The 24,084-nt window shown below is 30.9% G+C and overlaps 1 protein-coding gene across 2 annotated transcripts in view; it reads right to left on the reverse strand.

Annotated features, from left to right (window-relative positions):
* The window catches only part of FNIP1 (folliculin interacting protein 1), a 108,202-nt gene that overhangs the window by 26,421 nt on the left and 57,697 nt on the right, over nucleotides 1-24,084 (reverse strand). The window contains exons 3-11 of one of the 2 annotated variants that reach the window (XM_074290958.1): nucleotides 18,983-19,114; nucleotides 15,057-15,157; nucleotides 14,483-14,557; nucleotides 13,130-13,221; nucleotides 9,520-9,603; nucleotides 8,478-8,549; nucleotides 6,371-6,506; nucleotides 2,907-3,108; nucleotides 582-667 (exon numbers count right to left, since the gene is read on the reverse strand). In XM_074290958.1, the coding sequence (XP_074147059.1) occupies nucleotides 582-667; nucleotides 2,907-3,108; nucleotides 6,371-6,506; nucleotides 8,478-8,549; nucleotides 9,520-9,603; nucleotides 13,130-13,221; nucleotides 14,483-14,557; nucleotides 15,057-15,157; nucleotides 18,983-19,114 (980 nt within the window). The remainder of the gene's footprint in view (nucleotides 1-581; nucleotides 668-2,906; nucleotides 3,109-6,370; nucleotides 6,507-8,477; nucleotides 8,550-9,519; nucleotides 9,604-13,129; nucleotides 13,222-14,482; nucleotides 14,558-15,056; nucleotides 15,158-18,982; nucleotides 19,115-24,084) is intronic. The other variant, XM_074290959.1, reaches the window with a different exon arrangement.

The raw sequence follows: 24,084 nt of genomic DNA on the forward strand, positions 1-24,084 counted from the left end.
CAGGAAAAGGTAACAAGGAGTTCAAAGGAAAATAGTTGTAATAGTTAACAGAGCAAGAATATAAATACAAGTCTGAAAACATGGAAGATTATTGTGGAGATTAACTCTCTTCTGTCTATTCCTAAAAAGAAATGTTAGTATCTAAGTATCTTCTGGGACACAAAAGGGAAAAAAACCCTATTATATCCCTGATAAATCTTCTCTGCTGAAGATTTAATTATTTGGTAACTAACCAAAAAAAGGGAGAACACTTCCTGATATGTTATTTTCTGAGATAGCCCAAAATTCAAACTCAGATGATTGGTGACTCCCAAATTCATTCATTTGGTCATTCATTCAATAAACATCTGTTAACCACCTCCTTTGTGCCAGTCACTGTGCTAAGCACTGTTATGTTTGAACACCGTGCACAATTGGTATTCCACTGGCCTAGTAGACTTCATTTTAATTTTGAGTATTAGTTCACTAGTTTCAAAAATACTTATATCAAGATAAGTATGTAAAAATAACAAGGACAGAAAACAGTTTATGTACTATTAGACAAAGCACCATACCATAAAAAGAGAGGAAAAAATACTTACCTGAATTCATTTAGGGCATCAACAATACGATTATATGCCAAACTCCGTTGACTGGCATCAGCTGACCTTCGGCTCATTTTCATAGCCTTGAAAATAATCATTAAATATATAATTTTTATAGTAACCATGGTGAAAACAGGAAGAGAAAATGAAAAACAAAGTCACACATTTGCTTTCTCACCTGTCTATATAGCTAAGAAGTCAAACATAACTATTCTTAGAAAACCTTGAACAGACTGCCAATTTTCCTATCTAGGGAAAGATAGAGGCACAGTGTTTTATATTCTTTATATTACAGACTTTATACTCTGTATTTATCACTTAATGTCTATAAAAGTGTTTTCAAAGTTTTCATACTTTAAATCTTTCACTAAAACTGTCAAAGCATACAATGCCAACAAAGAGGAATTAGTTGTGAAACTTTCTGGGCTTTACAGAATTACTTTGTTAATCAAACTTATTTATTGCCTGTAACTAAAAAGAAACAAGCTCACACTGGCTTCTGACACTTTAGAGATGAAGTTTCTGTCAACAACATGTGATATAATTCCAAAATTCCAACCTTTCTAAGACCTCTTATTATTCCCATTCATGTAGCCAGAGCAGAGTAAAAAACTAATCACTTCAGCACTTGTGGATAAAATTATCATTGCTATGCAAATAATTCTTAGATCTATTTATCTGGACATCCAGATTCACATGCCTAGTTACTTACTGGACTTCTGGAACTGGATTTCCTGTAGACATCTTAAACTCAAAATGTGCAAAACTGAACTCATTATCTTCTCCCAAAACTTCTTCTTTCTTCCTAACTTCTCTATTACTACTGTTAGGACAGTATCCTTTCCTCCCGTCATCAAGGCCTGCAACCTAGATGTCATCCTCAACTCCTCACTCTTTTTTATCCCTCATGTGCAATCAGGTGTCCAAATCCTATTGATTCTATCTTTACAACATCTTTACTCCTCTCACACTGCCACCATCTTAGTAAAATCTCTTTACCCTTGACTACTGGTTAGTCTCCTTGTGTTATATTTATCCCCACTCTAGTATTTCTCTATCTTTCATGATTTTCCTAAAGCACTATGCTATTTCCCTATTTAATAAATTGCAACAATTCTCAATTATCTCTAGAATAAAATATAAAATTCACTATTATCCCACTTTGAATTACACTTTTTTGCATGATGCTTTCCTAAAACTTTCTGAATCTCAATGTTTCTTGCTAAGATTATCTCCACCTTACTACTCAAAACTCTTGTTTTGTCACAGTAATTTTCATATTCCTTACTCTAGTTGATTGAAGTTCTTTGAAAGCTGGAAATCTTTTTTGCTTTTCTTTGTATACTGAAACATGATACTTGGCACAAAGGAGGTTCTTAATAAATGTTTGACTTTTATTTCTGAATATGTAATATATTTCCCCCAAATTTTTGTGATTTAGTTCACAGTGTTTCTTCTACCTAGCAAAAGGTGACATTTTTTAAGGTCCAGTACAAATTCTATTTCTTTCAAAAAGCCTTTTCTGAATCTTTTCCTCCTCAATCCCCTATTTCTATTGGAAAAGCTTTGTGTCTGTTTTGAGCTATCATTAACATTCTACATTTATGTCTATATTACCAGTTCCTTAGAAAGCAGAAATTAGAGAAGAAGTTTTTTTTTGCAGTTGCAAAGAATTTGGAAATTGAGGAGATGCCCATCAACTTGGAGATGTCTGAACAAGTTGCAGTATATGATTGTGATGGAGTACTACTGTGTTCTCAGAAAAGATGAGCAAGAAGGTTTCAGAAGGAAAAAAACAACTTGGGAAGATTTATATGAACTGATGCAACAAAGGAAAGTGAGCAGAATAAGGAGAGCATAATATATAGTAAATAACATTTTTGAAATGATGATCAACTAAGATGTACTCTGATCAGTACAATGTGCCACAATTCTAAAGGTGAATTCCGCTATCCTCCTCTAATGAACTTGGAGTGCAGACTGAAACATTATTTTCACTTTATTTTTCTTGACTTTTTTTGAGGGAGGGTTTGAAAATGGCAAATGTGGATTATATATTGAATGATTTGTACAATAGAAGGGTGGCTGTTGGAGGGAAAGAATTTGAAATTCAATTAAAACAAATTTTAAAAACTTTAAAAAAATTATATATATAAAAAAAAAAGCCAGGACTGAGTTTTAGAAATATTCACAGCTCCTATTTCATAATGTGGCAGGCATTCATTCAGTAAATCTCTAGTTGAATGAATAAAGAAACATCTTCCTAACACAAATCAGAAATTAAAAAAAGACAGATGTAAAACTAATGTGAAAACTACTTACTTGTTCTATTGCACTCTTCAATTTGTTCATGTGGCTTTCAAAAAGAGGAAAGTGTGAAAAAAAGAATTCATTAAATTTACTATTTTCATCTTCATCTTTGGAAAGTGAAAAAATTACACCAATTGCAATCTTCTTTTTCCTAACAATTCCAGGATTTGGGCCACAGCTTTCATCTGACAGATTAAAGCTTTCTTCTATAGACCTATAAAAAATTTATGTAATTACTTTAAATGTCAAGTGAATTTTCTTGGCAATTAAATAATGGACTAAAGTTAAAAAGGTTTGTGAGGAACTCCTTTTCAATTTTTTTTTCCTTTAAACTTTCATATTAGTTGTTATAACCTGGATAAATTTTATGTAAAATTTTACTTAAATTTGAGATAAAACTGATTTTAGCTAATTTAGAGCTCATTCAAAAATCATACACCTTGGTTTAAAACTTTTAAAATTAATTCGTGATTCATTTCCATCTGGCAAAACAAATTCTTGGTAAAGCCTAGACTTAGCTTATTTTCTTATTGTTCCCTGCCAATTGCATATCAGTTGTCATATATTATGAATATCTCTCCATCTAAAAATAATAACATGTCTTATATGACCTTTTTATAAGAACTATAACACTGTGGCAGAACAGAGGAAGAGCTAAATACTTTGAGAAAAATTCATAAGATGTCCAATTAATTCAGTAAAAATTATACTATTCCCTAAATTTAATTAAACTATTTAATTATGATGCTAATGAAAATACCAACAGTTTCCTTATTAAAGATGGATTTAATCATAACAAAAGTTATAACAGAATACAAAAGGCATTTTGGAGTCAGTTTGGAGAAAGAAAAACAAGTAGATAGAATTTGCTCTTGAAGATATTTAAATTTTTTAATAATTTTTTTATATTGAGCCAAAATTAAAAACAAAAAACAGTGGAACAGAATAGTAACCAATCAAAAAGTCTTTACTAAACACCTATGATGTGTCAGGAACTTTGCTGAGAAATCTCAGAAACAGCACCAAAAAAACATATAAAGAAAACATAGAGAAAGTAATAGTTAAAAATAGAAAGTAAGAAACTAAAAATCTAGGATAAAGGTTTATCACTTAAATGTTAGAAAATGGGAAAACTGGACAGTAATATGAAAAAAGAAAAATTTATAACTTTAATTCATACCAAATATCCAGTTTCCAATAAAAGCAACTATTCAATAAGTTTTAAGGGACAGCTATTATACTATTTGTTAGGAATACAAATACAGTAAATGAAATAGTTCCTAACCGAAAGGAGTATACATTCTAACTGGGAAGACAATAAGGGCATATATAAAGATATACAGGATAAACAAAGAGAATAGTAAAGATAACTATAAAATAGCGATATACAATGTAGATCAGTAGGGAGGGTGCTAGTGATTAAGGAGCATCAGGAAATCTGGTGTTCCAGCTGCATCTTGAAAGAAGATAAGGATTATTCTTTCTTCTTTAATTTTGGACTTTATTTATTTAAAAAAAATTAATAGTATTTTATTTTTCCAAATACATATAAAAATAGTTTTTAACACACATTTTTGTAAAACTTTGTGTTCTAAATTATTCTCCCTCACTCTCTTATAAAACAAGGATTCTATGAGGCAGAAAAGAGGAAATGAGTACATCAGACAAGGGAGATAACCAATGCTTAGAGAGAGAAATGAGTCATGTCTGAGGAACAAAGAGAGAGTCAATTTAGTTGGATAACAGGAGTACTATTTCAATCACTATGGATCTATAGGTTGGGACCAAGTTGTAAAGAACTTTGAAAGTTAAACAGAGTTGTTTATATTTTAGTGATAATAGGGAGCCAATGGAATTTACTGATAAGGAGAGTAACATGATCAGATCTGCACTTAAATAGAATTGCTTATGACAGCATTATGGACTGAAATGGGAAGAAAATTAGAGGATAACTGGTAGGCCACTGTGATAATTTAGATCAATGGCATTATACTTGAATAGCAATGGATTCCTGCTGGTTATATACTGACTTGGAAGACTACAAATCAATAATATCTATGCTTTATTATATTTTTATTGATTTTGCTAAACAGTTTCCAATTGCATTTTTTTTTTCTTTTTTCTGCGGCTGGGGTTAAGTGACTTGCCCAGGGTCAACACAGCTAGGAAGTGTTAAGTGTCTGAGACCAGATTTGAACTTGGGTCCTCCTGTATTCAGGGCTGGTGCTCTATCCACTGCTGCCCCTCCGTTTACATTCGGAGTTTTGTGGTCCATGGGCAATTAGTTTGACAATTCCGGTCTAAGGAAGAAGATATGAGGGACCTAAATAAATATGGTAGCTCTTTGAAGAGATTATGCTCAAATTTCCTGAGCATATGAAGAATAGATAATTGATTATTAATCAAGATATAACAGAGAATAAGAATTTGATTTTTTTTAATCAAAGGATTTGAATGCATAAAATGAGAAAATCTTATACTACAAAAATAATGTAACTAGGAAAAAAATCATATGGGAAAACTACTGTCACAAATAGAACTTAAAATCTTGACACCTAAATTTTATAGGGAACTGATACAAACATTCAAGGGCAATATCAAGTTCACCACTGAACAGTCAAAATATTGATTGAAAAAGCAATTCACAAATGAGCATATATATAAAATTTCAATCTTACTAATTATCCGGTAAATACAAACTGAAACAACTTCAAGTTTCTACTCTATGCCTACCAAAACTGGTTAAAATAGTTAAAACTATGAACTACTAGGATTATGGAAAGGGCACATGTATATTACTGATGACATTAATAGAATCTCTTTGGAAAGTTATGTAGTAATAGACAACGATATCCTATGATTTAATGAACCTATTTTGGGGAATATATCCTAAAAGTACTGAAAACAATTTATAAGTCCAACAACTGGTAATGGCTGAATTGATTATGATATTATCAATTCAAAAGAATACTTGTAACAAAGTCATTACAATGCTAAATGAGGAATATTAAGAAATTTGGAAAAATATAAGTAGCACAGAAAACAGAATTGAGAGGAATGGAATATATATTGACTACAACTATGATCAAAGAAGAACAAAAAGATAACAGAAATGAATGAAGAATGAAACCATACAGTAGGCACTATTAATATGTTATGGGAATACTGCATATAGAAATTAATTTTTAAGTATAAAGAGTTGTTAACATATCCTTATATACTTTCCAAATAAGTTATGGTATATTAATGGAATATAATTTTTCAAATAAAATTATAAAAAATATTAAAATTATACATAACACACAAGAAAATATGGAAAGACCTCTGCAAAGTGAGTCAGTAAAACTAGAACTGTATATATACATTGACAACTATGTGCTTTAAAAGATAAAGATAAAGATAGGAAAACTTAAGTGAGATTGATTAAAAAGCCATGGGATACAAACATTTCCCCCCATATTTGTTAATTCACTCACCACCTAGGAAAGACACCATTTTCCAAACTGGTTGTCTGACTGCGACGCCAGCGTCGTTGGTAACTGCTAGCACAACTTCTGGTAAGTGAAGAGTTTGGAGAGGGAAATGGAGTAATAAGCAAACTGCTAAGAGATGCTGTTAGGACAATAAAAACAAAAAAGAATCATTTTAATCCATGATTTAAAATTTAATAATTCATGAATGAAAAAATAATCATCTTAATTGATGAGTGGAACAATAAAAGGGAAGCATAAAATATTGACTTTATCAAACCCTCAACTTTTGACCTTTCAGATGAAACACAATCTTATTTTTTAAAAATGTATTACCGAGAGGCAAAAAAAAATTTTTTTTAAAATCATAAGGCAGATTTTAAGTTTCAGGGCTTTAAGTAAGAAAACTTAAAAGTGTTAAATGATTAATATACCACTGACATAATTAAAAATTAGAGATTTGGCTATGACCTTATTTTTTACATTTTAAAATTTTTTTCAACTAAACATTTTTAAAACTACACTGCATAAGTTATTAATAAATTAAGCGGCCTACTTTACTTGTTTAATAAAACAACAAGTGGGATATTCAAGTGTCATAACCCTACATTTTGAAGAAAACTGTGATTATAAAATTAATTGGCCTAAATAGTTCCAGTAAAACTACTTGCTGCAGAGAAAAATTAAACTTGAGAAAACCAATCCTGGAAAAATAAAAGATAAAAAGATACAAACAGATTAAATTAATAATAATATTGTACATAATTAATAAAATTAAAAACTTTACTATAAAGGGAAAAATAACCTTAAATATAGAAAAGGAAAAGATAATTAAAGATATATATCTTTGATTATGTCTTAAAGCCCTTGAAAATTATCAATGAATTAGAAAGGGGAAATATCTGGACAAATGCTTTGTCTTCAGAGACTACATAAAGGAAATTCAAAATAAGTAAGTGAACTTTACTAGCACAGAGCATAGAAAAGGAACAAAAGTTTGAGAGATTGGAATCATTCTACTAGATCCATGCACTGTGGACAAAGTGGAGTATACTATTTTTTGAGAATAGCTCCAGTAAAGTCTTGAGATAATCAAAAAACCTACAAGAAAGAATTCACACTGCAGAGAAAAGTTGAAATTTCTCTTGTTGCTATTTGGGAAATGAGAACTAGAGCAATCAAAACAATTGCTTTCTTGCCAGTCTCTGTAAACTTAAGAAACTGCCTTATTAAAATATTCTCTTTTTTCCCCCTTCACTATAATTTTCCAGTGGCTCCTTCCTTATTTCCTCATAATAAATAAAGGAAGTAAAACAAAACAGTTCAATAGAGTGACACTGTAGAAGGACTTTTCACTTTGCGTTGGCTGAGTCTGGTTCAGTTGGACTCATCTTTCTACCAAGCACTGACATGAAAAAATATGAAAAGCTACTTATCAAATATGTATTATTGAGTATGATATTGTTAAATAATTTCTGTCTTTCCTAAAAAGACTTGTATGATCTAATGCTGAGTGAAATAAGCCAAAGAGAACATTGTAAACAATAACAAAAAGATTATGTGATGATCAACTATAATGGACTTGGCTCTTTTCAACAATGAGATGATTCAAGGCAATTCTAATAGATTTATGATAAAGTGCCATCCCCATCAAGAGAGAGAACTATGGAGACTGACTGGGGAATCAAAGTATAGTATTTTCACCTTTTTTGTTGTTGTTTCCATCTATTTGTTGTTTTTTTTTTCTTCCTTTTTTGTGGTGTTTTTTCTTTTAGATCTGATTTTGTGTGAGTGTATGTGCAGCATGATGAATAAGGAAATATGTTTAAAAAAACTGCACATGTTTAATCTCCACCAGATTGCTTGCTATTTGAAGAGTGGGTAAGGGGGAAGAGAAGGAGAAAAATTTGGAACACAAGGTTTTGCAAAGGTGAATGTTGAAAACTATCTTTACATGTATTTGGAAAAATAAGATACTATTAAAATAATTTCTACCTTTATTCTTTTTTATATACCAAACTCTAAACAGCAGAGTTTGAAAAAACTACATCAAACAGCAAGGATACAATACTAAACATCTATGCCCCTTTATTAAACTAATGTAATGCATTACCAGAGCGTGCTATGCCACTGTCCCTGTCTTCATTCTGTTCTCTTCCAGGCATGTCCATTGGATTGCTGTGAACTGTAAAAAAAAAAAAAAAAAAAAAAAGGCAAGCTTGTCAAGCATAAAATAAACTTTTATTCAGAGTGGTGGCACTCCTTTTAATTATCAAAACTAAAACATGCTCATCCATTGCATTCATTTATCTTTTATTTTTTGACAGCATGGCACACCCCCAACACCAAGTGCTGCTAAGCTGAACAAGTCCAGATATTTATTTGAAGATCATCTATAGAACATACTAAGTACTCTTTAATAAGAAAGAAAGAAAGGCCAAATTCATACTTTTTTGTGAATAAACATAGAAGGTAAATTTATTCCAGTCCCACTAAGTCTTCATCCTGGGAAATGTAATCTTATATTAAACACAAAAATGTATTTGGGAAACAGCAGCAATAATTGGCTAAGAAGAGTACAAGCATATATTCTATGCTTTTTCAATTAACATTTGTTCTGTGATATAAAGACAGAGATGTGTATTCTTAGAATGGTACTTGTTCAACCGAGAGTTATAAAAATAAAATTTCTCATATCAAAGTGTGGATAAAAATTTTAACAGAAAATTGGTGAACTTTGAGACAAAAGCTATTTGGCCATGGAAATAAGACCTCTTCAGAGGAAACTTGAGTGGCACATAAGAATTTATACTTTCTATTAATTTCTATTATTTCTTCATATCAAGCAGTAAAGAGCTAATTGAAATTGGGTTTGGCATTTCCAAAGCTCAAAGAAATATTGGAAAACAACTATCATACTGTAATTTCATGAAAAAATGTTTCCAAAATACTCATTCCCAAAGACAATATGAATTCCAGGAGTAGTAAAATCAAATTCCGTAATTAGAGGATGGATCTTATTACCCTAATGGTATTTTTTTTTCCTTATATACTCAAAATCAACTTTCAACTGGTGTCTTATTTCCAAAGCTAAACTATAAAATTCTAGTAGCTTGGTCATACCAACTAGTCTACCCACACAGCACATTGCAAACCTGCAAAGAAAGAGGCGCTCCTGATCAGGCGGAGCGGGCCTTGCTCAGAGAATGCCCGCCTAGGGCTGCAAAGCTGTGAAAGACCTACATGGCAAAATGTAAAATACATATGAAAGAATGAAGTTAGTAAAGCTGAATGGCACCTGGTTTCAAAAGGAAGATAAAGCAACATAAGAGCAGACTAACAGATATGGAGGAAAACAAATTTTACATAAAAAAAGAATTGAAGTTCAAGCTGTAGTAAGTACCCTTGTGAAATTCAGATGCTTTTGGTTGGTTATGGTTTGTTTAAATAGTAAAAATTTTACAGTATCAGTGGAGAACTTGTACAGGAACTCCACCTTTATAAAAAAAAGAAAGCATCATACGGATGCCAAGGAAAACAGAATATATCACATAAGTACAGAAAAGAAATATTAACAAATACAAACTTTTAAAACAAAGTAGAATAGAGTTTACCCATGCCAAGTTATAATTAGAAACAAAAGAAGAAATGGAAATAAAATTCAAAAAAGGGAGATGGACTTTGTAAAGATCAGGATTATAAATGTACTTCATGAAGTCAGATTCCTAGCTATCCAAGGCAACAGTACAGCCACAATAAACTATAAGAAAATAAAAGAGTTCTTGGTTGTGATGATGGCAGGAAGTTTTTGAATTTTAACACAAAGAATTTCTCTAGTGGTTGAATAAAGGTCATTTTGTAAGCCAACAAGTCCCTGGGCCACCAGTTAGCTGCCTCTAATTTCTATATCTTTAAAATCTTTCCAAATCAAAGACTAATTACAAGAGACTCAATAAGGACAAACTTTTATATTTTATACATGGAAATGTAAACTGTATGTCTATGACTGTCATTAATAACTACATAGCTGGAAATAAAGATTGGGGCAGAACTGAGTATAATGTGATTTGAAGGGTAAAACTGTTTAGGAAACACAGGAATTATATGGGGGAGGATGGCTCATAGTTCTGGAATCTTATTCTCATCAGGAATGGACTAGAGGGAACTCTCTCAGAGGAGTCAAGAGGGATAGGAAATAAGAGTAGAGGTAGCAATCATGATCTCAAAGTTAAAGCTAAAACATTTAATCAAAAGAGAAAAACAGGAAAAACTATACTGTGAGGTCAGCCACATTAATCAATATTTTAGACTACATAAAATAACTAGACACTATGAGGTTGAAATATTAAGGGTATAGGAAATGAGGAATTGGAGTTAAAAATAAGGAAACAATTGAACTTATAAAGGAAGATGTTATCTATGTTCAGAGAAACAGATGACAAACAATAAAGTTTTACATATATTTTTATTTATATGAATGCATATGTGTATATGTAATTACAATTATCTATATATGAGTGTACATGAATGCATGAGAGAGAAAGAGAGAGAGAATGTTCAGCTTCTTGGGAGGGAAATGGAGGGGAAAAATAAAGTAAAAGTGCACAGCAAAGAACAAAAGAAAACCTAGTAGGAAACAAAGAAAAAAAAATGGACTGCTCTGAACATATTGTATAGCATTTATTATATAGGCTTTCTTGAAATGGAAATTTATTGCTTTATATTTTGACTTCTCTCTTATGTGCTGCTGAACATATGGTGATTTCCCCCCCATTTTATATTTAAATTTAAAATTAAAAAAAAAGAAAGATGTTTTTTAAAAATCACTCCAAATTTAGATTTGGGGTTTGACAAAACTTTCTTCCACATTTCTGTGGAGTAATTTAATAAACTGATTTTACTGTACTCCAAGAAAAACTGGAAAGAATAAGGAAAAATCCTCATAAATTTTCAAATAAAAATCATAATATAATCTACAGAGTTTTGGTGGTGTTTTTTTTCAAACTTGTTAAAGAACTTTTAATTTACCCTACATGGAAGAACTATTTCCTTTGTTTTCAAATGGACATTAGAAATGTCTTGCTAAAGAAGTCCAAAATCATCATTGTAATGGTTAGAAAATTGCTTCTCTTCTGAGATGTTATTTTTATGTTTCCAGCAAAATATTTCAATGACATACTTTCAACAAGAAACAAACTATATTAAAGGAAGGAATACATTCCTTTTTGGGAAACACTGTTGTTGAATGTAGTGCTAAATGGATAAATAGCATTTTTACATCAAGAAGAAGTCTGTGTAAAGTAAAATGTAAAAGGATATTAATGAATCCTTTAGTTTTTAAACATATAAAATTCTCTAGAAATCAGAAGACTCTGTTTCAAATCTACCCTCAGATATTTATTAGGTATGTGACTTTGGACAAATTACATAACCTGTACACTAAGACTCAGCTTTGTCATCTATAGAATAGGAATATTAATATCACCTGCCTCATAAGTTATTATGATAATATATGCAAAACATTTTGTAAAATCTAAATGGAGTATATACATAAAAGCTTTCATTGTTATTAATATTCATTTTACTTAATAAAAACCCATTAAGTTCAAAAGTTAAAACTGTTTCATCATAAAGTAGCTGCTAAATTAAAAGAGAAAATTCTAACTTTTATAAAAGATATATTAAGTAAATAATGTTGAAAAGTTAGGGAATTGAGGAAAAATGAACTGTTCTACTTAGGAAAATTAGGCAAAATATAAAATTCTATTCTTTTAGTACAATGTAATTTTTAAATGAAATATTTTCAAATGGAAAAATCAGAAAAGTATTTGTTCACATTCTTCTGGTTTTATATTCCTTGCAGTAACAGAGCTCTTAAAAATACTAGAACTGCAATGATCATCAAGCATAATTGAAATTATTTTCAAATTAAATAAAATGTTCCACAAAAGAAGTTGTGCTGTTTTTACTTAGAACATTCAACAACAACAAAAAAGACAGTGTAACAAAAACAAAACAAAGTATATTTGTATTACTGAGAATTTTTTTTTAGTCACATGAAAATGGATTTTTCATATATCAAACCATCAATATCAATTAATATGGAAAGATATAGTAGATGGGGTGCAGAAACTTGCAGTCAGGAAAACCTAAGTTTAAATCCAGTTTCAAAATGCTTATAAGCTATGCGACCCTGAGCAAGTCACTTAATTTCTTTTAAGTCTATTTCATCATCTTTAAAATGGGGATAATAGCACCTATCTACCAAGGGAGATTGTGAGGATAAAGAAATATTTGCAAAAGCATTTTGCAAATTTTAAAGCCTTATATAAATGCTATTGCTATTACTATAATTACCATTATTAATCTAGCAGGTGGGACAATTATTTTTATGTCTTTCAGTAATTTAGTCACTTTTAGTGTCAATGAGTAAGACATAGTTATCTGTTTAGGAAACCGTGACAGAATTAAATCCTTTAAGATATCTTGTCTATATGCCTATAGTAAAGTACATTTTAATAAGTACACAATATTATATGCTATTTAAACACTCGAGAAAAAATATCAATTGGGTATTTAATTTTCCAACATAGAAAGGATAACAAGGCTGTACACTGTAAAACTGAAAAGTATTTTCTATTTTTAACATTTGAAAGCATTCTATCTTATAATAAGATTGTTATAATTCAGAATTATTTCAGAATTACTTTTGTCAAAAAGATTAAAGAATCTACAAATAAGGTAGTGAACAAAGAAATTAGTTACCTATGTTTCCAAGAAGCCCATTGATAATCGTATTATTATCTGCCTTTAATGTATTATTGTCCTGATTAATGAATTCAAGACTGTCTTGGAGCCTGAGGAGAGGGAAATAAGTTGATCAACTTTATTCTTTTAAGAAAAATTTCAAAATACATTATAGATACATTACTCTTTAATTTGGCAGAAAAGAGCCAACATCCTTATAAATCCAAGGAACAATCACAATAAAAAATGATTTTGAAATGTTTTCTAATCATCAGGCAAGAAATGAAGATGAAAATCTGTCTAAAATCAGTCTTTATCTGCCTAATCTTCCTGTCTTAAAAACTCCTCAAAACTAAAGCATGGGGATATTGGCCAAAAAATACTTCATATGGTTAAAGTTCTTATTTGAGCTAATTTCTGCTAAGACTTTTGAAGGTCATTCTTGGAAAAGAAAATTTCAACATACAGCCAGACATCAAATCATTCAACTTTAACTCACTCGTTTCTACTTTGATTTACTAATTAATTATCAGAAGAAACTCAACAATTTTTACTTAAAAAAAAACTTATGGTATAAGACTTTTTTGTCCTTTAGTTAAAAAATATAAATATTAAAGGACTCTTTTGTCTTTTCCTTCACCTAAAAGACATAACTATATAGTTATCTTGAACTTGGACTAAGGAACACAAAATCATGAAAATAAGGTTTTTTAAATTAACACTAAAAGTCCTCAATACTGGGGTACTGAAGGTCAAAGTAGTAAAAACTTAAAGGTAGAAGGGGAACATACATAGAAGCCAATACTGATAATAGTAATATGGCAAAGTAAAACACAAAAAATGAATTTGGTATATGGGAGTAATTAGCATGAATTTAGTGAATATGAAGCTAAAAAATCTGAATTTGAATCTGGGCGTGGCTACTTACCACCTGTGTGACACAAGGCAAGTAACTACCTCTGGAACTCATTTTCTTCATTTATCAACTATGGGTATCATACCAGATGACCCCAGAGTTCCAACTCCACAGACTTCAAATCATGTGCTTGGTCCTGACCTGTTTATCTTTGTACATGTGGCATGTATATAGCAATAAACATATATTTCAATAATATATACTTCCAGATTTTCCTTTCATTAAGTCAGGAGAAATAACCAACATCTTTTGCCCCAACAAGACTTAATTAGAGAAAAATCTGGACTTTATTACCTTAATTTATCTTCAAGTACATATAGGAAAAAAATAAAAATCTGACTAAATATTGCTGATTCTAAATAATACTGTTAATTCTCATTCCTGGTTCTGTAGGTACCTCAGATCATTTCTTACATTCTTCATCTTGGTTTCTTACTGAATTTATCTATACTCACGTGTTTAGACTTCCATAGATGCTACTTCCAGTACGTGCAGTAAAAACTTTGCTAAGCATAAGCTGGGGAGGAGAACTATGAGGAAAAAAAGAGAAAATAAGTACCAAAGACAAACTATACAGTATCAGACATTTGATTATGTTTACTCTATATAATATACAGCAGGATATAATATTCTTTGGCTAATTTATTCACTCTGCCATTGTAGAAGTGGCTATAATGGGCAGAGATTCCTTTTGTATTTTTATTGGCTATATGAGTTGCTTGGCTAAATAGTTTGTCACCTAGCGGCCAAAGTACTGCTGCTGAGCCTCTCTAAATTCAGTAAAGCTGAACCTAAGATAGCAGGCACAGGCTGTAAACTGGGATCATATTTGAACTTAAAGTCTTTCTAGATTGGTAGGATCAGAGCTTCTGCCATTGAAAGCAAAAATTAACCCCAAATAAAGCTAAACAAAGATTTCTGAAGATTAACAACAACCTAGTTCCAAAGTGCCTGAAATAGTCTATTACTAGTAATCATATAAATCATTTTTATTTCCCTAAAGAAAAGTAAAATTTCATGTAGCCTTACCGAATTTGATGAATTTTTAGGGTAGAACCCTTATAACTCATGGCCACTGAGCCAAACATCATCTCTCCAAGCATATTGGCATCAGAAGAACACCTAGAATCCTAAAAAGGCCCAAAAAAACCAAAAACCTAACATTATTCAGAGAACTTATGTGCCTATTAAAATACATCAGTGTAATTGGGATCATTGAGCATGTACAGAGTTGACCTTCCTGCTCTGGGCAGGCCATAGTGCTATAAAGGATTCTGGAACTCTAGGGATGACAAAGCAATGTTAAGCAGGAGGAGCTGCTGACTCAGTGGATATTTAAAGGGAATGATCCACACTTGGTCACTGGCTTTTCTTTCTAGCTATCCTGTCAGAACTATGGGAAAGGCTGTAGAGGGGAAGCAGAGGGACATTGTACTTCCTGCTACATGACTACCATATGTGAACAACTGCCTTGCTGGCAGCCCCACCCTAATTCCTCATGGAAGAAACTTGATTAGTCTACATGATTTGCAGTAGGGAAGAGAAAAGAGGGATGAAGGGCAGAATAATCTCTTCTAAAGATCCACCAAAATCAGTGGCTTCTAGGGGAATTGGCTAGCCAGAAGCATATAGGACAACTCTGCATGAGCTCCATGGCTCCTATTACACTGGCACAATAATGTTTAACACTTTTAAAAGGAAAACAAAAGCTAAAATGTAAAAAGAGTTAAGCTTAGTTAAAACAATTTTATTAAAAAAAAACAAGCATTTTCTACTTTTGGATTTATGAGGATTATAAGAAGTACATGAGAAAGGCACTCCCACATCTTGAAAGCATCAAGTTCTAATGGTCTATCATCAAATCTGTACAACTTGTTCCCAGCCCACCCAACCCCTGTATCTGTATCTATACAATTTTTCTATGTTTCCAAATTTTAAAAAGCATTCTCTAATCCAATTTGAGATGAAATAAATTACCCTTCCTGATGTTATATATTTAGCATTAAATATCAATAAAGCCAAATGAATTAACTTTGCAACTCTTAGCTTCGTAAAAGAATTTCAATATACAAATTGATAGTAATTACTTATCATTCAGTTCAACTGAGTCCTCACAATATTTCTTCTTTATCTATTTGTTACTATGGACTTACTGGTTTAAGATAATAATAAAATATTAGAAATAATAAAAATTAATATTTACTTTCACTTATATAGTACTTTAAAATTTGCAAAGAGCTTTAATACATTATTTTACAATTGTGATCAATGTATATTCTTTTTCAGGCTCTGCTTACCTCCCCTTTTTTGTTTTATTAAAGTCTTTCAAGATTTTTTTATGTTACTTATACAAAAAATTGAAGATAATCCTGCCGCTAATATACCACACTGTATTACTAATTTGCCTACTGTTCATTTTTAAAAGCTGTTCCTAGTATGTATGAATTTATAAATAATACTACCATAAATCTCTTTAAAAGATAGCTTTCTTCTTTCTAACACTCACAAGGTATTTTTATCAGCAGTGGCATTATTGAATCAAAGGGTATGATTATGGGATTAAAAATAATATATTCTAATTACTATAGGAATTCCAACAATTTGTGATTCTATCAGTAATGAATGAATATACCTGCTTTGCCGCAATCTCACTAACACTTTTTTCACTTTATTTTTTCAAGTTTGATGAATATGAAGAAGTAGCTCACATGATTATGAAGCTGAGCATTGTTAAAAGACTTAAAATATGAGTTTCTTTCTTTCTTTCCTTTTTTCTTTCTTCCTTCTTTTCTTTCCTTCTTTCTTTTGGTAAATTGTTTATATCCTTTGGTCATTTTTCTGACAACTTCTGGAGGAAAAAAACTTATCAATATATTCATAACCTCTACATCTTAGCCTCTTCTTAATTCTTTGTGTTCTGGCTTCTGGCCTTTCTTGGTTTCTATCCTGTCTAGTAATTATTTTACTTAGTGTTTATTTCTTCAAATTTTATTTATGACCTGGAAAAATTTACATGAACTGTTGCTGAGTGAAATAAGTAGAACCAGAAATACCCTGTACACAGTAACAGCAAGAATGTGAAATGATCAGCTATGACAGACTTTGTTCTTTTCAGTGGTTCAGTGATCCAGGGCAATCTCAATAACCTTTGAAGAAAAATGCCATATGGATCCAGAAAAGGAAATATGGAGAGTAAATGTAAATAAACACATGCTATATCCACTTTTTTTCTATTTTTCCCCCCTCGCCTGTAGTTTTTGCCTTTTGTTCTGATTTTTCTCTCCTAACATGATTCATAAAGAAATGTGTTAAAACTAAATAAACGAAATTTTATTTGCTTATTTTGTGATATATTTATACATACATGTACACATAAATATATTTAATTCTGGCACAATTTTTCTTTGATTTACTTATTTGCATTTAGAAGGGTCATGCCTACTGAAGGCATCTCTGATGTAAGTTAAGAGACAGAACTGCATTGCTATATGCCTCTGAAAAATCAAGGATAGCAGTGGTAGCCAATCAGTCCAGTAGTTGTGATAATAGGTAACTAGAACAGTAGCTAACAAAGGACAGGCTTATAGAAATGGCTGGTCAACCAAACAGCTGGTAAAGGCTGAAATGGTTGTTATAGCTGGCCAGTGAGACATCTGACTGGATATCTGGTTTTAAAAGTGGAATTCACTTTTATAGGAAAAAAGCCAAAAGTGATGCAAGCTAGATAATATGTGTTACATTTGGGTTTTCCTGTCTCTTACTATATGCTTACTCTATTGTTAGGGAAGACAGATATTCAAGACCAGTTTGAGGCAACCAAAAAGAGGATTTGAAATAATTTAACCTATCTCAAAATTTGTTAAAAAGTAAAATCATAATTTTAAAATTTGAAGAGTGTTTAAGGTATTAAGACTAACTTTTAAAACTCTGCCTAACTAGCTAAGAGTTCCATGTGAGTGAGCTAAGAATTATAGAGCAGATAAAAGCAGTATAATAAGATAACTGACAAGAGAAAAACTACAATGGAATGTCCGATCAATAAGCATTTAGAGCATTAAGAAGCATTTATTAAACTTCCATGTGACTAATGAGAGTGGTCTAAAAGAAAAATTCTTTGTATATTTTTGATGATGCTCAAAATACAATAGTATTTTAATTGGCAAAACTGTAAGAATTGGATTTATTTTGTCCATTTTGGCAAATATGTAACATCCATTATGATATTATGACTCAGGAAAAATCAGGAAAAATAAGACCAACTCAATATTAGTATAAAATTATAAAATCCAGAAAAACTTCAAGATTATAATTTAGTGTAACTAAATTAAATGCTTGCTTTACACTAAAGCAGAAAGATCAAAAATACATTCATATTAGATGAGTTTTGCTTTGCTTTAAGTTAATGCTCTATTACTATGTAGAATGTTAATAGGCGCACAGATAAATTTATAAGCAGTCACAAATAATGAGGAGATCTAGAAATATATTATAAAAGGACAGCATATGTTAAAATGAATTTCAATATATTTTTCATATAGAAATGCAACTTGCTTTTTTGCATTTATGTTAGGAAATTAAGAAACTTTATTTTACTGATACACCTGAAACATGTTACTATTTTATAGATCATCACACTTCAATACAGAGGCAGCGTGGAACAGAGGATGGAATACTGGCCTTATATGTAGCCAGGAAGGCCTAGGTTTGATTCCTGCCTTTGAAACATAGGCTGTGTAACGTATTAATAAGTCTCAAAACTCTAGAAAACCCTTTAAGATTTTAAGTTGCAGAGGAGATGCTAATCTGCATTGGTAGAGGAAGTTTTCTTATCTGGGAGTTCAATAATCAAATAATTAAAACTTCAATAATTAAAAGATATTTTAAAGAACTAAATATCCTGGTAACCCAATAATATGACAATAGAGTAAAATGAGGATAGGGCAGAGTGTTCTCACCTGATATTTAGGACACTGATCTTTTGTATCTGAAGAATTGATAGAACTATCCAAGGAAGAAGAACTGTCTCCTCCTGGTTTCAACTGGCAGCATTTTCCAAAGACTTTCACTTGAGCATCACTGCAAAGTTTCTGAAACACATTATTACCATTACAGTTATTTGAAACATAAAATGCATGAAGTTGTGCAAAATTCACTATTTGATACTTGTAAAATGTACATGTTTTTACTTAAAATTATATTTCTGAGAAAATGATACTTTGTATAGCCTGCCAAGATACTACAAATTATTTTTAAATCTGGGGGATTTAAATCTCTCCTTTTATTCTCTTCTCTTTCTCTCTCTCTCTCTTTTTTTTTTTTTGCTGAGGCAATTGGGGTTAAGTGCCTTGCCCAGGGTCACACAACTAGAATGTTCTCCTTTTATTCTTTACAAAAAAAGTATAAATAAGACTCCATACTTTTTATAAAATAATTTGTGCAAATAATTTGAATTTATTTTATTCATGCAAAATTAAGAATTTATTACTCTTCTAACTATAATGCAAATCTTAAATATGTAAGAAAAATAACCTACCATGTAAATATTTAACTGATAAAATGCTGGATAACTTAAATTTGTAACACATAAAATTAAAAAATATAAATGACAGGCATGTTTTTCAGTACTACTACTAAGAATTACTATCGAGCTCTCAATATTTTTCTTTATATTAATTATAAAGAAAATTCCATCTCATGAAAATATTATATATAATAGATACTATTTACATAGTACTTTTAAAGTTTGCAAATCTCATTTCAAATGTTATCTCATTTGATCTTTATAATAGGTACTATTATTGTCCTCTTAATATCAAATATCAAGAGAAAATAGCTATAAAATAAATTTGTTTCACCTATATTATCATCAAATTGTCAATTTTTTTTTTAGCTCAAACACTTTCAAATATTTTAGTACAAGCAGGTAAATCTGTTTTGTAGTTTAAAAAAGAAGTTGCCAGTTATAGTCACAATGTTATCTGTAGCAACTTCCTTTAAAAGGGGGTGTTTATAAATTTGGTTTACTCTTGTAACAAAAAAATTGTATAAAGTTGTTCACTCATAATTCCTAGGTTGGGTAAAGGATAGAGTGCCAGACCTGGAATCAGGAAAATTCATTTTCTGGGAGTCAAATTTTGTCTTAGTCATTAATTGTATAATCTTGGGCAAGTTGATTAATTAATCAACTTTCTGCCCCAGTTTCCTCATCTTTAAAATCAGCTAGAAAAAGAAATGGCAAACTACTCCAGTATTTCTGCCAAGAAAACCCAAAATGGGATCAACAAGAATTAAACATGAGTGAAATAATGAACAAAACAATAAAACAATTCTTACTAACAATAAAATAAGTTAACATTAAAATCTAAAAAATATTTCATTATCCCACTTCTGCCTGCCTAATGCTATCTATCTATCTATCTATCTATCTATCTATCTATCTATCTATCTATCTATCTATCTATCTATGGCAGTTACCAACTGTGTGGCCCTGGGAAAGTCATGTAACCTGGTTTGCTTTGGTTGCTCATCTGTAAAATGAGCCGGAGAAGGAAATGGCAAACCACTTCAGTATCTTTGCCAAGAAAATTCCAAATGGGGTCACAAAGAATTAGACACTACTGAAAAATAAGTAAACAACTAAACACATTTCTTACATTTTTTGATGCAATGTGCCCAAGTTGCATGAGAGGACACATTTTTACCTTGTTTTTATATACCTGCTACTTATATACCCTGCTACGGAGTGAAGTCTATTAATAAGGTTCAGTACAACTCTTCCACATTATATAACGTTCATCGAAAATTCCTTTTGATAGGTTTTGCAATTGTCAATGCTGAAAAATTACCCATGCATATATCTTGTAAATAAAAAAAGAAAAGAAAAGAAAAGTCTTTCTGATATGGCATTACATTGTGGCATTTTTACATTGTGGCATTACCTCAATGTAAAATATCTTTCTTTCTACCAGTTTCAATAATACATTATACATTTGAAATCAATTGACCATGTTTACCCACAACTACAGCTTCATCTACCATCAAAATGAAGTGGAAAGACTTTTGTTTCTGAAATGTCTTAAGCTATAAAGACAGTTTCCCTTCCCACTTATCATGTGTAAGTGGAGACAATTAAAACAACTTTGCATAAAATTCTCCAAACATTGTTTATGCTGTTAATGTTTTCCAGTAATTCAAGTCATGCCTGACTCTTCATGACCACATGGACCATAGCAAGCCTGGCCAGGTCAGGCCCTTTTCTCGTTTATTATTATTATTATTATTATTATTATTATTATTATTATTATTATTATTATTTTAATTCATTCATTTACTTATTTACTTATTGATTGATTGCTGCAAAGCACTTGGGATTAAATCACTTCTCTAGGGTCACATAGTTACATGCCTCAGGGCCTCCTGAGTCCCAGGCCAATGTTCTATCCACTGCTGCCATCTTCTTCCACTATTTTTCAAAGTCTGCCCAAGTTCATAGTCATTGTTTCCATAATACTACCCATCTCATTTTTGGCATCCTCTTTTCCTTTTACCTTCAATCTTTCCTAATATCAAGATCTTTTTCCAATGAGTTCTACCTTTTCATTATGGGGTCAAAGTATTTAAGCTTCAGTATTTGACCTTCTAGTGAAATTTTCTTTAAATGAATAATTTCTTTAAGAAATGACTGATTCAATTTCCTTTCTATCTCTCAAAAGTCTTATCCAGCATTACAATTCAAGAGTGTTAATTTAGAAGTATTAAGCTTTCCTTATTTTTTATTATTTTATTTATTTATTTTTCCTCAATTCTCACAGCCATATGTTGTTACTAGAAAATCCATAGCTTTGACTATGTGGACTTTTGTCAGCAGGATGATATCTCTAATTTTAGCATACTTTCCAGATTTACTATAGTTTCCTTTCAAGGAGCAAGTATCTTTTAGTTTCATGGCTGTTTTGATCGCATCAACAGTGGCCAATATCTTTTTTTCCCACTGAAGAAGGCTTTTTATATTTAGCAATTCTCTAAGCAATTTTATACAACATAAGCAAACCTTTTCATGTCAAAGTCATGGCTTTAAACAGATACTATTAGTATCTATTTTTTTCCCAAAATATTGTCTTGCTAATGTACTGTCATATACATTTTAAAGATGTTGTTTCAACTTATTAAATTTCATGTTATCTGCAACTAAAGTACTCATACAAAGCAAAAGCAAAAAGCTGTTTTTGCATCAGTTACTACACTTAAAAATTCTATTAATAAGTATCATACTCTGTATTTTCTGAATTTTTGCTTTTTGTTAATTTAAGCTCCTAAAATTGCTCCAGTGTATTATCTCTTCAAAAAGTGATGTTATTTTAAAAATTAGATAAAAATTTGAATTTAATGGTTGAATATTTGAAATGAATACTTATAAACTTGTTTCAAGTTATTTCAAAATTTTAAAAGTTGCATTTTTTGAAGGCAGAAATGAATGATAAAATGATACTATGGTACATTTAATTTTCACACAAAGGTCAACTTTAGATTTACATATTTCACGCCTAAAATTTAATAAGCAGGACAATGGCATAATTTTTCTGCATTGTGAATGTACTTGATTGATGATGACAGTAACAAATGACACTTGAAACATGATTTAACATGTATCAGTTGAAATTTGATCTTTGCACACTATGATAAATAATCCCTAGTTGCTTTCACTATCAATTGGAACAGATTTACCACAAAGGTCTCATTTTTGTTGACTTTAATTTGAATTTTGGCTTCCATTTTTAAAAGTGGATATGTTTATGGCAAGTATTACACTCAAAAACAACAAATATTTTTGTTGTTTCCACTCCCCCCCTCCCAAAAAAAGGGTTCACCTTAGACTTTGGAAAACTGTACTCTTTAAAGATTTCACTACTTTATTATTATTTGTTATTTTAAAATGAGTTTCCAGCCTGTCTGTACCTTTAAGTATATTGCTTTAATAAAGATTTCTGAAATGACTTTGGGAAAAATAAAAGAGAAATTGACTGTTCCTAATCTTAGCTCTCATGTACCACACTTAAAAATAATGATGGATACACCAAATAAAACAGGGGAAAAATTCCTGAGACTATAATAAAAAATTAAAAGGAGCATTAAAAAAATCTCAGAGAAATAATGGATTCTCTAAGGAGTGGATTGGTTCAGGAAGAACAAAAAATGCATAGAAGAAAATAAAACAAACAAACAAAAGAAAAAATCCCATGATTAAAAAAAAAAAATTAGAAAAACTAGAAAAGATCTCTAATCCCTGCAAATCAAAGAAATAGAACTAGAAGTAAGTTCTCAAGAGTGTCTGAGAATTACAATGCAGAAAAATGTCAAAATGCAAATGGTCTGAATTTCAAAAAATCACTTAAAATTTACTGGAGAGATTTTACCACAGTGTAAATTGAAAATTAACAGAATTCACAGAATGCTGACATAAAGGAACCCTAAATGCTCAACCAAAAATGCAGTCATCAAGTTTCAAAGCTTTATGATCAAGAAAAAAAAGTCATTTACAAAACATCACCTAGGTTTGATAAGGGAAGTGAAGGTAGCTATATGTTTGTATAGTTGTACCCCAACTTATTGTTAACTCTGACACTCTACAATTTGGTTTGAGGTACTATTTTAAAGTTGTTTAGAGAGGAATGTTGAGAGAATCCAGCTGAGTTACTTCCTTTCCCTTCCTTCCCTCCATGGTCTCTAAATTCTTTTTTTTTTTCCTGAGGCTGGGGTTAAGTGACTTGTCCAGGGTCAAACAGCTAGGAAGTGTTAAGTGTCTGAGACCAGATTTGAACTTGGGTCCTCCTGAATTCAGGGCTGGTGCTCTATCCATTGTGCCACCTACCTGCCCCGGTCTCTAAATTCTTAAAGAAAAAGTTAACTTAAAAATTCCAAAGACCCAAATAAAAACACATTAATTTTTGGTGAGCTTAATATTTTTCTGTCATAGTTTGATAACTTCAATAAGAGAATGAAGAAAAAGGAAATTTCAAATTTGGATCAAATTTCAAACCTTCCCATTTCTATTGAAGGC

The sequence above is a fragment of the Sminthopsis crassicaudata genome, chromosome 2, assembly GCF_048593235.1.
Source record: "Sminthopsis crassicaudata isolate SCR6 chromosome 2, ASM4859323v1, whole genome shotgun sequence".
Classification (NCBI taxonomy): Eukaryota; Metazoa; Chordata; class Mammalia; order Dasyuromorphia; family Dasyuridae; genus Sminthopsis; species Sminthopsis crassicaudata.